We start from the raw sequence: 20511 nt of genomic DNA on the forward strand, positions 1-20511 counted from the left end.
AACAATAATGAAGAGGTTTATCTACACAAATTCAATGACAAGTAGTCAGTAATGTAATCAGTGTTGCAAGAGAGTCAAAATATACTAGTTAAATTAACCAATCAGAAGTGTGATGTAAAAATCATTTTATCAAATGAGACTTGTCTGATTTAAGTTGTAGATTCTAATATGTTGTTATACTGACTTAAATAATTCTCAGTTCCGGTCAACTTAATAAACACCCAAGACCACCCTGGATTTATGATACAAACTTCCTGTCTTAAAAGTGATCTAAATTATAACTTCCATCAAAATTCCATTCCAAACATCAGTTTCATAACTACATACTTCATTATTTTCAGAATTAATTGAACCAAAGGCAGTGTATTTCAAAATAGATTTGGTAACAAAAAGGTTAATGGGATAAAAAATAATTTATTAAGATCATCAAAATAAGGGAACCATTTCATGTATTCAATGATAGTCAGAGAATGGCATTCAGTTAATTGACTGTACTGAGAAATCCTTATTCAAAGAATGGAACACTTTAGGTCAACAGAATGTTTCTTCTCCTTTTTACTAGTTCGAAGTCTTTTTTCCATGGAACGTAAGGAAATATCTTTTCTGTTGAATGCATTTCTTTTTGTTGAATGCCAGCATTTTGGTAAAGCTAAAAAAAAAATGGCCAACAAAATAAAGTATTTATTGTCTTTGGTTAAAGAATGTTTATTATTTGGTGTATTGGATTAGAAGAGATGGTAAAGCATTGAACAAAAATGCCTTTCAGCCTTTAGTTACATTCTGAGATCAAATCCCACTTGAGTCAACTTTGTCTTTCACCTTTCCAGAGTTCCATCCAGGTTGATAAAATAAAGTAACATTTAAAGACTGAATTAATTTAATGAACTTCCTTGCCCCTAAGTTGCTAGCCTTATGCCTAAATTAGAAATTGTTATCTGAGAGCAAAGTATTAAGCTCATAGCCTTAAGAGATCTTCCTAGACCAGTGGAGCCAATGTAATTACTGCTGTGTATGTTATTTATTTGTAAAGTGTGGACAAGTGGCTAGATTTGGCTGATTTGGATGTTAAAAGTTTATAGAACAAGTGGATGTTCTAATTACTTAAGTGAAGTAAATTACTCCACAGTTATGAGAGATGCAGTAATGTAAGTCTTGAAGTATTCTTGGATGTATAAAGGTTTTAGATTTGAATTTCAGCACATGGTGTTTTCTGAGATATAGTGTCCAAAAAACCTTGAGCATTTAGATAGATATAATGAGAATGTACAGTAACTTATGTAAGCTACAACAGTGGTATGTGCAACTAAATCATCCCTTGATAAAATCTGTTACAAATGAGTTAGTGAGGAACCTTGGTACCAATGTAGACACCACAATTCCTGCAATAAGTTCCATGTCATTTTAAAATGAAGCAGACCTGATGGGCTAAATATTCTCAGCATTACTACATGTAAAAGCCTGGTAAACAACCCAGCAAGAGAGGTATTTCAACCTTTAATACCAGGAAAATTTGGATAAGCATATCATTCTATAACATTTCTTTTATCTGGTGCATGAGGGATACTGTGTAGTTACTTGACCAGCAAAAAATAACCAAATTTCCCAAATCACATCCTAGTCTTAACCCTATAGCATTCAGATTACATTATCAAATGTAATTCCTATTTATTCCATTGTTTTTGAATTAATCATGCATTATCTTGTTTCCAGATTTCAATGATGTGGCTGTTTATTTCTAGAATGACATTATGGAGTAGGTGTGACAGGCCAGACCCAGCCAGTTTGAACATAAAACAGGAAGAATACTTGGGTCGGATGTGGCCAGTTTAAATGCTAAAGGGTTAAAGGAAAAAAACATTAGATAATATAGTGATACAGTATAATTAGTGCTATGTCATGTATTGCTCACCTCCATATATGAACAACCTACAAACAGGACCTCAAAACTGCTACAAATGTTATACCATCATTGAGGATCTGTACTGGCCACCTCATGTCCACAACATAGCTTAAAAAAAAAACCAAACTTTTACTGTGTCACAAAAACTAGCCATCATCATCACAAAAGAAAATACTTTAGTTCCTAACAACAAATAACCCTTAATAAAGCTAAGTAAACTACAACAAAAGGAGGTCCCTCAACTGGTTAGCATGAATGGCTTCCATAGTAATGCTATCTTCTCTCTGACTTTTCTGCAAGTGTGACCGCTGCTCCTTAGAGACAGACGGTCTCAGAACACTCCTACTCAGGATCTCCTGTCCTCCTCTCGTTATCCATCTGGTGCTTATTGCATGGTCCTCAGACCATGCAATAAGCACTACACCTAATCCTTTCTTCCCAGAACCTCATCGCTCTAGACTCTCTAATTTTCCTGCAGCTGTTTAAGAAATATTAACCTTGTTGATTTCACTGGTCTTGGAGGGTTTGTGAAGGCCATGGAGTATAGCCTCATCCTCCAATAAGATGAAATAGTCACAGCTGTAATGTCTTTAATCACAAATTTGCTTATTTGGGTTGGCCTAAGGCTAAACAATCTTCTTGTACTTTTAGATATTCAGGGTAAAGCCCAGGATCCTTGCAAGCTTTCCAACATTGGTAAGATTAGCAAGAGATAAAACGAGACAATATAAGAATTCTTACAAAAAAAAAATAACCTTACCGGAACCAATTATTTTCTGGAAGGGAACATCTCCAGTTAGACGGAAATTCATTTCAGTGATATATTTCTCTGCTAAATACCTAAAAACTAAAGGATAAAAGATAAACTCAATGTATCAGAAATAAATGCTCATTAGATCTGTTGTGAGAAGAAATATGGTCATTGTTTGGAAGGACCAATTTCTTCATTGGATATTGAAGAGAATAGAAGTGAAAGAGTATACAAATGGAAGAATGTGGGGTGGTTATTATTATTATTAAAGCCACTGCATAGGTTCTGGGATTAACTGGTGTTACATTTCTTGCAATAATGTCTTAATTCAAAGCTTCTTTACTTTTATCTTACCAGGTCCAACTGCAGTTAGTGCTTTTTTTCTAAGTTACAAAATAAAACCTAGAATGTAAATTACATATTGCAAGTGAGAGGTTAACTATCACAGTTTAGTCATTATGACAAACGTAATCCAGAAAACTAATAAGGGGATATATAGATATGAAAAGGCTGAAGATGTTCCATCCCCATTTTCACTACAACTCATCAAAATATTGATTTCTGACACAAGCACACAAGGCCTAAAATTGGGATAGGATAGAGGAGGCATATCAGTTTCTAGACTTAATAACCTCCAGTTCCTGACTAGCACAACCTAGTTTTGAAAAAAAAAAAAAAAAAAAAAAACTATTTGTATGCAAATATGTCTGTATGCGCATGTGAGCGTACATTTAATGTAATTATATTTTGCCCCACTAGTGTGTTTTATCAAAATTAACTTTTGCTTTCGTCAAAGAGAGATCTAGAGAATAAGTACACATTCTGAATTACTTCCTGAAACATTAGTCCTAGTTTTTAATCAAAATAAACCATTGTTACACTTACCTTCATTAACATTTAAATTATCTTTCACCGAAATTCTATAGAATCTCAGCTGTAACTTCTGTGACAAAGCTTCAGCTTCTTGTCTTGAGAGAATCAAATAATAAAATAATAATAATATCACTTTCTAAGTTTATAATAATAATAATATCAGTTTCTAAGTTTATTTCAATGTCTATTGTTCTCAGTGACTCCTGGTTCATGTTTGTACCATTTCTGTGCTTTGTTCAGGCCGTACTTTTCACATAACCTCCAGTGGACGAACTTAGCCACATTATAATGCCTCCTGCTGTAGTGCTTTTGGGCCAGCTTACTACATTCACTCACAATATATGATATTGTTTCATTTTTGCTGCCACTCATCCTACAAAGGGGCAATTCACTGTTCTTATCTATTTAGAACTTGGTGTAATTAGTTCTCAGAGTTTGTTCTTGGGTGCTGCGTATCAATGCCTCAGTGCATCCTTTCAGATCACTTTTCCTTAGCCATCACCAATGATGGCTGCTACTACTACTACTACTACTACTACAGATAGACATAGATGTTAAGAGATGAGATGATGTTTGGATTGTCCAGTTCAGAAATAATGTGTAACATAATATCCTTTGCATATATTTAGTCATTTGATTTAGAACTACCATTTCAACGGCTTGTGCTCTTTTACTATTATCAGTATTATAAATACTAAAGGGTTAAATTCTAGAATATACACTCCACTATGTGAATCAACATATTTGACACCATTTGTGTAATGAATACTTTCTAGAATGGTGTATCTTGTCAAAGGTTTCACTCTTTAGCATCCATAATACAAATTGGTGTTACATATGTTAATGTATTCATACACAGTAGCCTAGTTGTACCATGTCTAAAGTTTAATCTTTTAGCAGTTATAATACAGACAGCTATTGTTGAAACAGCAGATCTTTGATAAAAGCTGTCCCAGCAGTAACCATTGTTTCTTATTGACTATAGTGTATCTAGGAGATTTTTACGATAGTATAGAATACTCTAGTAGAGATTTGGTTGTTATTTTTAGCAATTGTGAAAGTTATCTTGTACTGATAACACTGACAGCATTAGATATATTGATGTATAGCTATTGTAGTTTGATGATCAGCAATATGGAAATTCATATAATTAGATGTGAGGTGCTTGTGACAATAACTATAAACAGCTCTCATTCCTTGGCACTGAATACTATTTTAAACTTCCCACTGTTACGTAAATATGCTATACACAGATATATTGAAATATTCAGATAAATCAAAGCAATCTCTCTTGCATCCTTTGTGATGTTTAATGTTTATAACTTTAGACATGTAGTTTTCTCATAAAGTACAATTATGAATGTTAAAGGGTTTAACCTTTAGATGCAAAATTATAGATAGTTTTACTTTTAGTTCTAAAGTACTAAATGAACAAATACCCGCTTTTAAAATATTTAAAGAAGAAAAAAGATTAAATAAAATAAAAGTAAAAAGATTTTTGAAGGACAAAATTGATAAATGAAATCCAATTTACATTTGTACAACTGCTTCGTCTATCAAGTCAATTTTGTTCTGTACAATAACAGTTATAATACTGCCAGCTTCCTCTTCCACCTATGGGAGAGAAGGAGATATGGGAAGAAAGTAATTAAAAAAGAATAAAAAGATGGAATAAATATAAAAACTATAAATTATTTCATATATTAAATTGCTAGGATGAATTATTTTTAGAATAATTGTAAATTCCCAGACTTCTAATTCATTGCTCTTTTGTAATTCTGATCGACATCAAGAACCCTGTTCCAACTCAGTTATCTGGGCCCATTTTGAACTCAGAATGTTATTTCAAATACAAAATTTCAATTCTAGTAACAGAGGCATCACAGTTTCTCAGAATCTATGTAAATAATGATTCCAATTCAGAAATCAGCTCTGAAAATGTGTCTTTATATTTAGGAATACAACAGTTAAAGATGATTAGATTAGAGAAGGGGTCAATCAAAAAATTGTGTAGAATATAAGAACAAGAAAGATAAAGTTGAAATTTTGTATTATGATTTCAGTTTGATTTTTTTAAATCTGATATTTTTATAAATATTAATTTCTTATTCATCAGACTCAAGGTCACAAATTTAGAGGTGAGGATTTCTCAATAGCTTTAATACACATAGATAATTTTCAGTATTTCAGATAATATGCCAAAACAGTTACAGAAGTCTAGTGCAGGCTTCTGCCTGACCGACTCCTGTCAAACTGTCCCACCCATGCCAGCATGGAAGGCAGACGTTAAACGATGATGATGATTATGCACAGATCATTTTCAGATATCAGTGTACACACATACATGCATGAATATGTGTTCAGAAATTATCAGCCTATGAATTCTGTCTCACTTTGTAGAAAAGGAGTGAGTAATAATTATGTACAGTACCAAAACAGCTCTTGTACAAGTGATTAGATATAATGGTAACATGCTGTTACAGACAGGCTGATAGAAAAGGTACACTTCATATGTAACAGATGCACAGGAGCAGTCAGCAGTAACTTAGATTTGCTCTCTCTCACTGTCTCCTCTAACCCTGCTTATCTCTCAGTGTTCCCTCTTTTCTATTCATGCTGTTATAGTCTATTTTCTTTGTCTCTTATCACTCTCTATTTTCCTTATTTTCTCCAGTCAGCTGTACTGAACAGAGATGATATAGGCTAAAGAGGAACTCTTTACTTATGTTGAGGACAAACCAAGTTCTCTTGTTCTGGTGTCATAATAAAATGCCTTCAGTACACACTATAAAGTTGGCTGCCCTTGAAAGGGTATCAAGCTGTAGGAATTATGCCATAAATGTTAGGTACAGGAAGACATGGTCCCCGAGCTGTCTAGGAGGGCAATTATTCCAAATAAGAGCTAACTTGGATCATGATGACCAATCCAACCAATGCCAGCATGGAGAGTGGATGCAGAATGTTGATGATGATGCACTCTTACTACTAGGTATTCCTGTGTACTTACCATATATAAAAATCAGCTAGCCTGTGGTCCCACTCCACTGTAAAATCTGTCCAACCCATGCCAGGATGGAAAATGGATGTAAAGGACATACATACATACACACACACACTCATATATGTCATCATCACCATTGTTCATCAATAATGATATAGATGGATGATGGTACGCTTGCACTAAATGAGGCTGCAAAGAAAGAGGTCTGGAGATGCCACTACGATAGATTGCTTAATAAAGAGAATGAATGGGAGGAAGAGAGCCTGCCGTATGTTGACCCAATAGAGGGACCAGCTATCCGAGTTGATAGTACCAGGGTAGATAAAGCAATTAAGAGTATGAAGACCGGGAAAGCCCCCGGCCCATCAGGAATCACTGCAGAGATGCTCAAAATATCTGGCAGTGTTGGCTATAGCCTAGTCACCCGTATTACGAACCAGGTGATACACGAAGGAGTCATACCCAATGACTGGTGTAGCAGCATCATAGTCAACTGCAACAAAGGTAAAGGTGACGCTTTAGATACAAATAATTACAGAGGCATCAAGCTGTTAGATCAGGTTATGAAAGTTACAGAGAAGGTCATAGCCCAACTAATTAGGGAGCGAATCAATTTAGATGAGATGCAGTTTGGGTTCGTGCCAGGTAAAAGCACTACTGATGCCTTATTTCTAGTGAGACAGCTGCAGGAGAAATACCTAGCTAAGGATAAACCTCTGTACCTGGCTTTCGTTGACATGGAGAAAGCCTTTGACAGGGTCCCCCAATCCCTTATCTGGTGGTCAATGAGGAAACTTGGGATAGAAGAATGGTTAGTGAGAGCTGTGCGAGCCATGTACAGAGATGCTGCCAGTAAGGTGAAGGTGGGAAATGAGTACAACAATGAATTTCAGGTAGAGGTAGGGGTCCACCAAGGTTCCGTCCTCAGCCCCCTCTTATTTATCATAGTCCTCCAGGCAATCACAGAGGAGTTCAAGACAGGTTGCCCCTGGGAGCTCCTCTATGCTGATGACCTTGCCCTAATTGCGGAGTCACTATCAGAACTAGAGGAGAAGTTTCAGGTGTGGAAGCAAGGTCTAGAATTGAAGGGCCTTAGAGTCAACCTAGCTAAAACCAAAATCCTAATAAGTAGGAAGGTAGATAAAACACAAACCCCTTCAGGTAGATGGCCCTGCTCAGTATGTAGAAAAGGTGTAGGTAGTAACTCTATAAGATGTACCCGGTGCAAGCTATGGACACATAAGAGGTGCAGCAACATCAAAGGCAGGTTAACTAGCAAGTTAGTTTTTGTTTGTGGCAGATGTTCAGGTGCAATAAAGACTGTAAACAAACAGGAAACAACTTCTATCTCATTCCAGGGTGAAAAACTAGAGGTAGTCGATAGCCTCCGCTATCTGGACGACCAAGTTAGTAGTGGGGGTGGGTGCGCTGAAAGTGTAGCTGCTAGAATAAGAATAGCCTGGGCAAAGTTTAGAGAGCTCTTACCCCTGCTGGCGACAAAGGGACTCTCACTCAGAGTAAAAGGCAGACTGTATGACGCATGCGTACGAACAGCCATGCTACATGGCAGTGAAACATGGGCTGTAACTGCTGAGGACATATGTAAGCTCGCAAGGAATGAAGCCAGTATGCTCCGTTGGATGTGCAATGTCAATGTGAATACCCGTCAGAGTGTAAGTATCTTGAGAGAAAAGCTGAACATTAGAAGCATCAGTTGTGGTGTGCAAGAGAGACGATTGCGCTGGTATGGACATGTGGTGAGAATGGATGAGGATAGCTGCGTGAAAAAGTGCCACACCCTAACAGTTGAGGGAACCCGTGGAAGAGGTAGGCCCAGGAAGACCTGGGCTGAGGTGGTGAGGCAAGACCTTCGTACATTGGGCCTCACCGAGGCGATGACTACTGACCGAGACCTTTGGAAATGTGCTGTGCGTGAGAAGACCCGGCAAGCCAAGTAAGATCGTTGCCAGTGCCCCTGGACTGGCTCTTGTGCGGGTGGCACATGAGATGCACCATTTTGAGCGTGGCCGTTGCCAGTACCGCCTGACTGGCTCCCGTAGGATTTTCGAGTGAGATCGTTGCCAGTGCCCCAGGACTGGCTTGTGCGGGTGGCACATAAAAGACACCATTTCGAGCGTGGCCGTTTTCGTGCGGGTGACACGTAAAAGCACCCACTACACTCTCTGAGTGGTTGGCGTTAGGAAGGGCATCCAGCTGTAGAAACTCTGCCAAATTAGATTGGAGCCTGGTGTTGCCATCCGGTTTCACCAGTCCTCAGTCAAATCGTCCAACCCATGCTAGCATGGAAAGCGGACGTTAAACGATGATGATGATGAATAAAAAATATATATATAAAACACAAAAGTGGGGAGCAGAGTACTGAAAAACTTACTTTTTGTCTCCATCCTTCAATAGCCTCAAAAGATTCTCTGTCCACAGTGGAAAATACCAGAATACATATTTGCGCACCTACAGAAGAAATTCGAAAAACAAATAGAATGTTTTTTGCTCCTCATGTGTGTGTGTGTGTGTACAAGTGCATATGTGTGCATGTTGTCCATGGGCATAAAGTTGAGAACAGAATTTGTAAACTGGAACTACAACAACATATGTATTTATTATTTACTCTACAAAAGGTATAGTATATATTTTTACTTTGTGTGTTTTTGTGTGTATGCATGAGTGTCTGCTTGTATATTTTAATAGTAGTATGTTTGCAAGTAATCATGAGTAATATAATGAAGACATACACATATCATGTACATGTAGATATGAATTGTGGATAAGCAATTTGGATTTTAAGAGGTTCAGATGACAAGAAACTGAAGAGCCAGGTATTCCTGTCATTCAATTGTTTAGCCTTAAGTCAGCCCAAATTCAGCCGATAGATGCTCAAAAACGTTTCAACTACAAACATGCTTCTTCGATACTACATTGTCCAAATGGTCTTTCCTTTTTCTATATGTAGATAAGGGATTAAACTTTTGGTTTAAATATCAGGAATTCAAATCCATAGTAATCATTTTGTTCAATCTGTAGACAGAGTTAATATGAAGGGTTACAAGATCATCTGAGAGTGTTATTTCCAATAGATTGGTGATTATCAAGGACTGGCTTAAACAGCTACATTCTCCACGGACACTAAACATCCTAATCATGAGAAGAAAAAAATTTCAGTTGTATTTGGGAAGTAAATAGGTGTTTGAGAGAAAATTACATGTAAGAAATTTAATGAAATATATTATACCTCGATAATATGCCTTAGTGATGGCATCAAATTCTTCTTGGCCAGCTGTGTCCCACAACATTAAATGTATATTCTGGGTACCTACTCTAAATATAATAAAACAACTTAATAATCAATGTCTTCTTTTTTTAAGAAAACTATTTGAGAAAAAAAGATGTTAATATGATGTTTGACTATTTCTGGACAATTTTCTTCATCTTAAATGTTCATCATTGTAAATGGTTCAAGTTTTCAGTCAATTTTCTCCAATTGCCTTCAGATGATATGTTCCTAAACAAGGCTTGGCTAGAATTTAAATCAGGAAACTATATTTATTACTGCTGACTACTCGCTCTGCTGTTTTAACCAGTATTATTTGTCCAGGTGAACTATTAACATGACTACTACACCATGCTCTGACCCAGCTCAGAAATTAACATATATGATATTCAAAGAAACAGAAAATTTTTTTTTAATTATACCAACATGAGTGATAATGAACATCAAAGATGAGGAGAATAGTCTTATTAAAAATATAATTTGAAATATTTATGAAGTGAAGCAAAGATAACATAATTTCAATGACTAATATTTTAATTATTTCATTAGTTCGATAAATATGGGAGAAACTCTGGTCATAATTTGACCTTATAAGACCTCAGCAGAACACAGAACTCATTGTGTGAACCAAAGTATTCATGAGAGAATCATAAAGTGGATATGTATTTTACATGAGCAGACATTAAAAATCAATAACAATAGTAGTAATAATGATGATGATGATTGCTTCTGATTTAGGCACAAGGCCAACAATTTTGAAAACTGGTAGTAGGCGGGATAAGCCAATTCCATTCACACAAGTAATCTGTGGCTGATTTAATTCTCAATGTTCCCAATCAAATACAACCTTATATATCCTGTTCTCCCAAATGATGATTTGGTGATTTGATTGCAATATCTGATTTTTGCTGATTACATACATCCAACAATAACAAATGACAAATTTTACGTTGTAACTATTTCATCTGTATCTCAATCAATCCTTCATCTTAGAGTCAAGTCACTGCACTAATTAAATGACTATACAAACAAGCAATAAATCCAAGGATAAACTCACATTATTTGTTTCTCCAAAAAATCAACACCAATTGTCTTCTTATATTCTTGTGTAAATATGCCTTTGCAGTAACGCTGGATCATGCTAGACTTACCAACACCACCATTTCCAACAACTACAATCTTTATAGAAGTCTCAAAGTCTTCTCCATACATTTTCTAAAATTTCAATCTGGTAATATAAAAAAAAAATTTAAATAGCTGAAATGAGCTGTATTTAATAATTGTATTAGTATTTCTCAGAACATTTTCATCAGCCTTAGAAAAAAAACATCTTATTTTTTTCAATTTATCAAATTATTAAATTTATTTAAAAAATAATTGTCTGATAAATTTTAATAATTTTTGTAAGATATTCCTTGATTTGAAGAGCTGACAGTTTACACTCATCAGTTCCTAACATTGGCACAAAGTTTGAGAAATGTAAGAGAGAAACATTGATTCCAGTATGTGTCTGGGCCAAATCAGTTCAAATGAGGATTGAACTTGCAACAAAAAGGGAATTATTCTGCAACATGATAAAACAAGGCAATAACAAAGAGGATAAATCTGTCTGAATATACCAAGAACAGCACTTAATAGTGCTACACGTCAACAAGAAATGCAGGCAACTCAAGTACAATTAAAAATTATCTTAAAATATATGATGTACATCTATGCTATTATCGACCAACAGAGAAACCATTTTGTCTGATAATGAGTGCATGTAATATCTCGGCTAATGCACCAGTACACTTTTCAGTGAAATGACCCAATTGCTTTTCAGTTTGCCATTTAATGAAATGACTCTCCAAACAATCAAACCAAGATACAAATTCAGCTGTCTGAGAAAATTGACACTCCCCTCTATACAATAATTACAAATGTCTACATGGAGCCTATATTGAAGAAACTGAATACTTTTCTATGCAGCTATAGAGGGTTGAACAACAAATTTACACTTTATTACCAAGAAAAACTTCAAAAATATCATTCATTCATGTCAGTAATTCTATAAAATATTACCGTAATTTTTTTAAAAAGTGATTTAATAATTCGTGTAAACATTCTTACACAGATAAAGACATTTTTTGGTTTCTGTGATTATCTGCTGGGGTAGTTTATAATTAATTCTGTGATAAGTGTATGTGATATTATTGAGTATAACAATCACCATTAATGTAGAATATCAGTTTTAGGTGGGGGAAAAAAGATCAAAACCTGATAATTTTTTTTTAAATCATTTATTTATTGTACATGTATTAAGAAACAGGTACTAGTTGATTTCCACCCAGGTCAGTGCACTATTTCTTGCAGAATAGTTAAGAACCCAAACAACTGAAGAAAGCTTCCAGGGAGATAGCCATGGCAGCAAAGATCAGCTCAAGGTAGTTGATAGATCACAGAACCTTTCTACAGGCAAATGCTATTTTGGTCCTTGCTGTCGAAAGAGTAAAATGTTGACCTTTAGATATTTGCTGAAGCTACAGAAAAGTCCCTGACAAAGCAAATGCCTTAATGAAAAGAAACAGGTTGCAACATCTTTAAATAGCTCCTGCAGTTTCTATTTGAGGAGAAGCATTTCTGATGTTTATTCCATCCATTTACCATGTTGTATAACTGGATTTATGTTTGTTTATATGACTACGTAAGTACAACCAACTCAGCTTTTTGGGTATCCCACACTTTACATATGAAATAGAAAAATCTTCAAAAATACTTGACAGACCACTTCATTTTGGTTTCTGTGCACACTAAGAATGTAGTGATTGGTATATGCAAATAAATTTCAACATAATACCATTACAACTGTGACCAACCCATCTTTTTTTAGAATAAAAACTGTTTTTCAAATTCGTACCAACAAAAGTGATGGGCATACCATCTTTTTAAGGCAGCTTCAATCATGCTTAGTGTCTTTTGGGTATGGGGAGAATCCACTAGTAAAGATACAACATCAATCTTTCTAATGACAACTCGACCCCCACAAAGATGGTGACTCAACGACGAAAAGTCTACAACGGCCAATCACGCGACAATGGTCTCCAGTAAACAATAATACAAAGCTCGTGACTGTGGTGACTCTAACGCCAACAGCGAAATTGTCAGTTCACAGTCCGGGTTCACATCCTGAGATCGATGTTACCAGATGAACTTCGCTTTTACTGAAGTCGTAGATCAAAAGGACTGCATCAACCCTGACACCTTAATCCAATCTTATCCTTCTAATTAATAATCCATATAAATTGAATTAAATTTCTTTGAATATTACTTCAATTTTAGCGCCTGTGCAAGAACCAAAATTAATCAGAGCGTCAAATATTTATGAGAAATTCGGTGATCCAAACTGTTCTCAAAATGAAAGATCGCTAGAAATTCTTGTTTAGAACTGTAAAGCCTGGGATTCGTAACCTTTTTTTTTTAAGCTCAGGGAAAGTATTCAGCATTTTAAGCTATGTATATACGCGTGTCTATAACCACAGTGTCCTGAACATAGTTTTTTTTATAATAGTTTCCATGTTTTGTGTGATGTCACTTTAGTTTACAGGTTCCCAACAGTGTCACGGCACACTTGTATATCACGAGGTAATGCTAGGGGCATTGCAGAAATTAAATATTTTATAAAACGAGATAACTATAAGCTTAAAGTCTAACTATAAAGTTATGGTAACTGTGCTTCCTTTACTGAATAAAATACTAAATAGTTACGGAAATATATAACTTTATTTTAAATACATTTTTAACTTTATGATGAACGAATTAAGTCAAAATGTTTTTAGCTTGCTTAAGGTGCGTCACAGGTAAAACAAGTTTGGAAATCATGGGCTTGCTGTTGCTAAAGAAACATTACGGTTGTTTATAACTTGATACAATTATATAGATATGTTTTTCTTTTCTTTGTTATTGTATTTCGTTGTTGACTACAGTTGTTATTCTTGTTTTTTTATCGTTTGTTATCTCTTATCGTCTACTTTTGTTTGTCTCTTATTGTCTGTTGACGCGTGTACTATTGTGTATTATTATTATAGCCTGGCCAACTGTCAGTTAACAACAGGCTCTAGCACATGGTTACTACCATTGAAAACAAATATCTTGAATGTCATTCTAATGATTGTCTATAATTTGATATAATTATTATCACTTTGTTTTTCTGATTTTTTTTTCCACAAAGAAATCCCCCTCACCACAACCACTATTATTATTATTAGCACTGTCGTCATTAAAATTAAATTAAAAAGAACAATTTACCTTGAATCATATTTGCAATACAGACTCCAGTATTTTCAGTCACTCCCCAGGAATAAATGTTTTCATACACAACAGATTACGATGTTTCAGGAGTTAATAGTGTAGACGATAACGTCGCAATGCTATGTATTTAAGTGAGTACCTCAAAAAAAGGTTAACCACACTGACAAACCATTGTTATACAGCTCGACATGTCAACACAAGTCTTGTCTAACACAACATCTTTTACTCTCAGCATGGTTTCTTGTTTTATACTGGTCTTCTTTCATTGCCTTACTTAGCGAGTCTTGTCTTTTCTTTCGTAAAATATTTCTTTTCTTACTTATGTCTTCTTGTTACTTTCTTCTGATTTCCATATCGCCCTTTTTAGATTTATTTGTTATCTGTTTTCTTCCTACTTCTTATCGGTTACTATAGAAAAAAATCGTGTTTTATTCATGTATGTATTCATGTATTCTCCAGGTGGACTTGGTTTCCTCGTATCAAGATTATTTTTGGCTTCAAGTAATTACAACATTTATAAAATGTGTATATGCCTGTATCCATTAATACATGTAAGGTTGTTTTTTAGTCTTGAAATGTGTCCAACCAAGAAGCAGCTGGTCTACAGTAAAAAAGAAAATAAAAGGAGATCCTAATTTGAATTTAAGCAATTAATTATCTGTAAGCAGGTACTACAGTATGATATAGTTCAACAGACTGCAGCCATGGCTAAGAAACTTATCTTTCATCAGCACAGTCTATCAAGTTGCGAGCAAGTACCACAGGGAAGTATTCATGCTTCATGCTTCTGTATCCATTACTGGATAGCCAGTTACGTCATAGTGGGCAATGCTAAACCTGAGCCTAGAAAGTAACTTGCATAATCAACACAGTGTCTCTTCTACAGTGACACAAGAAATGCTCAGTTTGCGACCCGTTTTGTGGATCCTGCAGTTGACCAACATAGTCGAAGTTAAATCTGGTAAATAATCGTACTCAAACTTGAGATTTTACCGGTGACGATACAACAATAACCAATGTCATTGTTGTGTATTTCGTTAACTGATAAGTTTAACTCCCTTTTTCTTTCTTTCGTTCCCAAGTCAGCATTGAATAAGTAGATCTATGATGAAAACATTCAAATTGTGATCATCCAGTCATGTTGCGGACTATATACTACCAAGACCATATAATGCAGTATGTCCTTCCCTTTTCAGGCAATAGGGTGTTACCCGAAGGAAATATCAGTTATTTTTAGCATGTTAAAAATAGTCTATTCCTAGAGGGCAAGTAGTTAGAGCAGAGAGAGTTATGTGTTCTGCCCAACTGATTGGCCATCATTACATCATAGCAGAAACTTCAGTTGCGTTTCAACAACCCAGTGAGTTATAGGGCTTTCCTATAAAGTGTTATCCACCCCTGATTGGAACTCTCCCGTATGACATGTACGCATGCTCAGTGACTTGCTTTAACAGTTGCAATCAGCTAAATGCACATTGCCAGTGACATTTGACATAATTACCCACACTCTGTGGTCAGTATTCTTTTTTTGGTTTGATGTCGGTATCGAAGGGATTACCAGACGCCGGACAATACAGTGAGAGCAGCTTTCACTCACATCGTGGTATTCGATGCTGTGTACGTGTCTGTCGTGGTAAAATATGCCACTCCTTAACTGTTGCTTTGCTTTCATCCGTAGCACGAGGTAATTATGTCATTATCTGTGAAATTCGGCAACTTACAAAGATCTTTAGATCAGGCAATACTTCACCGAGAGGAGATATAAGCTTCTGCTTATTCCTGTCTGAAGTATCGTCCGATACTTCAGACTTATCGTCCGATGAATTTACTTTGTTGACATATCGACAGAATTTTTATACCTTTCAATCAAGTCCGCCATTCTTCCAGTAATATACTGTCCATATAATCTTAAATATTTCTTTAACTCAGGCACAGTAAGTACTTCGATAGCTGAATCATCAAGCTGCTTTATATCCATAAGACGTAAAACATTAACAATGGCGTGGGTTAGCCTCCGGAAGTTTAATTATCTACATGGAGCGCCGCCTAGCCAAGGGAGATAACCTACTTATAGGAAAGCCCTATAAGCGATTCACTTATACCTCGTAATAAATTGAGGTTAAAGTGAAATGTAGTGGACTTGAAGGAATAAAATAAGTACAGAATTTCAGTGGTACCTATCTACAGCTATGTAGACTGGGCTGTTGAGAGTGTAGTATCTTGGCTACGGATAAAGAATACGGATCACCAGCTCTTCAACTGTAAGCACTAGCGCTATCAACTATGCTAGACGTACAGCACTTTGCTGCAAGCAATGGGAACGTTGTGCAATTAACGAGTGGTCATAGCTCTCATTTAGTCAATCTCTTATATTCTCTATCTCTCCTTTTCCAATGTCTCTAATTATTGCAGATCGAGCGACTGCGTAGAGGCTCCCCCATAGTGATAGTCAGCACCCTATTCAAATATGGGCTTTAAGGGCCATTGTAAATGGAAATATCACTGCCGACCCAACAGTAGTTACATTCCAGAGGCCTACAAAGTCTTATTTTGGCTCTAGTGATAGTAATGATGGTTCGGTAAGTAATTTTGGAAAAGAAGTCAATGATGTAATTGTCTGCCTTATTATTAGATTGGTTAAGCAAACATGAGCCAACAAGGGGACCTCAACCTGTTAGAAATAGCAACCAACATTTCCACCAAACCACTCTAAACAGACCTATTGTATAATATATTCCAAATGAAACAATATCGGAAAAATAAGTCGAGTGAGTCATGGCTTTAACATCTTTAATCAGGAGTCTATGACTGACCGGGAGCTAAGCAACAACAATAACTTGTCTACGACTCTATTATAGGCAAGAATACCGTCTCTTTTGTATTAAGAGCAATGCCACAAATAATAGAGTTCTGATAATATGAAGAGAAAAAGGGGTACCATTGTTAGAGTATAAACATGGAAGTAGAACATAATATAGAATCAAACGAAATATTCTCTAGTTACAGTTAGTATTTATATAAGTTGACGAAAAGAGAAATTATAATTAGTATCCAACGTTAATAATAACAGTGGAGGGATTTGTTCTTGACATATTTGCAAACTGTTGCTTTTGAAGGTATGAAAGAATGAATGTAGAGCGGTGGGAATGGGATTATAAATAGTTTGCAGGGCGGCTTAACTTTGAGATATGTCAGTAGAGTTCTTATACAACAGGAGGTAATTCAGTTCAGCAGAGATATTTTTTCCTCTTCTTTTCTTTTTTATGATATTCATTTAATGAATGGCAGGTGTAATATGAATAGGCGGTACATAGAAATATGGGAATATATTTCATTTATTGGAATTTTTATATCAAATCATAACATGTGTTCATTTTCTGACTGTAGTAATCACAACAATAACCTTAACAACAATAATTTCTAAAATAAGCATAAGGACAAATTTTATGGGTCAGGTTAGTTGATTAAATCGACTTCCATTATTTGACTGGAACTTTATTTTCGACTTCGAAAGGATGGAAGGTAAAGCTGACCTCGATGAAAATTTCCCTGGTTAACGATTGTAATAGTTGTTATTCAGGCACTAAACCAACAATTTTAGGAGGAGGGTGTTAGTCGATACCATCAACCCTAGTTTGCTTAAACATATACAACTATACACAACCACATACACACTCGTACAGAATCAGAAGTTTCATTGAAGGAAGTAATGCTTCATTGATTTGTTTTGTTTGTGTAACAAATCATTGTATCATGTAAACATGTCTTAGTCGGAAGAGAAAGATGGTGATCAAGAATCTTTTGAGGCTTCTGTGACTGGTTGAAAGAAGGGAGGAAGTTAGTCTCCAATTAGTGACCTGACCTAAATGCTCCAATGATGACGGACTAAATGTTGGTGGTAGATTGGGTGACGGTTTACGTATACTGGTTTTCTACTACGCAAAATAAATAAATAAAAATCTTTCTGCAATGGAGCCCATTAATAAAATTAATATATTCTCAAGTATTACACTCGACCATCCACTCAACTAAATGTATTTATGCTTAAGGAAGAAATTGTTAATTAAATGGATGAAATTTCAGACGGTCTTAATTAATTCTTGAGAAAATGATTGTTATTTGAATACTGTAAGTAAATGGATATACGTCGGTTTCGACGATGAATATTCAGTTGCTTGATCAGTTGAAATCTCTTCTCATTTAATTAGTGGATATTCCACAAGGTGTGAGATAAAGTGTATGACAAAGCAGGATCTTTGAATAACAGGCTTCCAAATAATTTCCACCTACTCGTACACGTATGTATGTGTGTATCTAGTATGGTACAGAAAAAAAAATACAAATGAGTTCTGAATATTCGTGTTGGGTAAGAGTAGATATATTTGCTATCAAAAAGCTTGATGGAGAACTCATTTCATTTCAGCGGGTTTACTCGCCTGCGCGCACACACGCACACGGTGTGTTCGGGTTGAATTTGACAGTTTGCATAAAAAAGAAAAGAAAACACATCCCATCCAAAAGTAAAAGTATTAAAAAATTAAAATAATATCAACTAGATTATGGCTGGGAGATAACAGTTTACTCAAAGTAGCCACCTTCACATTCCACCACGGTCTCAAGACAGCTCTGGAGCCTGGTGCATGCGTTCCTCACTGTGCCCTTGGGACAATCTTCGAACACGTTTATCTTGGCCACCAGCTTCGCCATGGTGTTGCAAATAGAGCGGTTGGTGTCTTTCTCAACACATTGTAATCCATAGGATTACAATCGGGAAAATTAGAATGCCAAACAACCACTGTTGACGCTTACCGGAGGCTTCGCAAGGAGCTGAATTCTGCTGCTACACATTGCCTTCTAGCATCAACCTTCATCCATGGTTTGATTATAGACTCCTGTAGCTTCACATAGCGGTCTGAATTGAGCCTAAAGCCCTGTTCAAAGATACGGAGCGGTATGACATTACCATTACAAGAGATACATCCAAAGACCATCACAGTTTGGGGGAGCTTGGTTTTCATGATACATGGGACATCACATGGATTGCAGGCAAGCTACCCGTCGTTCTGAGTGTTGTGCAACTGGCCCTGGCAGAAGTTTTTGTTTTTTTTTTTCATTTTAGAAGAACCAGATATATCCCTGGCTCATCTGGATGCTTTAGATTGTTCAGGAGCTTCTTTGCCTTCGTCAACTAGTTCTCCTTGTCCTTGGCTCTCAGATTGTGTCCCTTGTGTTTCTTGTACGAGCGGTAGCGAAGGTTCTTATTCGGCGTCTGCAGTTCTTTTGTCTCATGAAAACTATTTTTTCTTTAATGGAGTGCTAATTCATTATTTTACCTTTATTCGTCTTTGATGTTGAAATATATGCCACCGGTCACTGAGTTATTTCCGTTAGCTAATTCTTGTTACACACACACGTGCACGCACGCACGCACGCACGCACGTAAACAGTCATTGCTGTAAACTTGATTGTTCTCTCATAGGTGCGCGAAGAAAATGATTCTTCGATTACATTAAAACTTTGATCAAAACATTTTCAATATTTGGGCATCGTAGAAACCTCTCGTGTATACATAACTAATCAGTATAAATAAGCCAATAAATAAATATTTATGAAAATAGCCTTTTCTTCTCTTCTATGTGAACAGGGAGGGTCAGTGCGTCAATAATATACGCGTTTCCCACGGATAATTGACGATAAAAAACAAAAAACAAAAAAAACATAACTTTTACTCTACTCTGAGCGGTCCTATTAATGAAGCCGAATGACATTTGACCGATTTTTTAATATTTATATTCTGATGTGTGTTTTTTTTTCTTGCGTTTTACTTTACTTAATTCACTGTTTGATCAATCGGGACGCTATAAAATAGACGTGAAGTCTATTTTATAGCGCGCCTTGCCATTAATGTACGTATACGATGGTAATTCAAAAATCAAACGCACTCTTATTTCTGTATTTTAGTAAAACAAAAGCAGGGGCATTTTTCGAAACTAAGAGAGATGGAGATAAGGTTAATAAAGATTTATTAATACATTGACAAGACCTACAATTGTTTCAATTCATCGCTTATAGTATAAAATAAATCAAATTTAATTTAATTTAATTTAATCAATTTGGTTAATTATTACAAACCAAAATATCACCAGGGAAGAACGTACAAAGAATTTATATACATCATATTTAAAACATAATGAAAACATTAAATGATCAAACAGGAAAAATACAGTGTACCATTAAAATTAATACATAATATTAAAATATATAAAGTTATAAAAATAGCTATTGTAATAAATTGATATAAATAACAATTAGATTTGGTTGATTTTATACTATAAGCGATGAAATGAAACAATTGTAGGTCTTATCAATGTATTAATAATCTCATCTCCATCTTCTCTCTTGGTTTATATACA

General features: G+C 35.5%; 1 protein-coding gene across 1 annotated transcript; it reads right to left on the reverse strand.

The window, feature by feature from the left end:
- Positions 1–394: 394 nt before the first annotated feature.
- LOC106869411 (ras-related protein Rab-23) lies at positions 395–16122 on the reverse strand. The gene is made up of 8 exons (XM_014915138.3): positions 14096–16122; positions 10869–11039; positions 9773–9858; positions 8918–8994; positions 5059–5138; positions 3537–3619; positions 2661–2747; positions 395–649 (listed from the first exon to the last, which is right to left on the reverse strand). The coding sequence occupies exons 2-8, from the start codon at positions 11021–11023 to the stop codon at positions 510–512; spliced, it is 708 nt and encodes a 235-aa protein (XP_014770624.2). The 5' UTR covers positions 11024–11039; positions 14096–16122; the 3' UTR covers positions 395–509.
- Between the last annotated feature and the right edge of the window lie 4389 nt (positions 16123–20511).

The sequence above is a fragment of the Octopus bimaculoides genome, chromosome 10, assembly GCF_046866305.1.
Source record: "Octopus bimaculoides isolate indiv1 chromosome 10, ASM4686630v1, whole genome shotgun sequence".
Classification (NCBI taxonomy): Eukaryota; Metazoa; Mollusca; class Cephalopoda; order Octopoda; family Octopodidae; genus Octopus; species Octopus bimaculoides.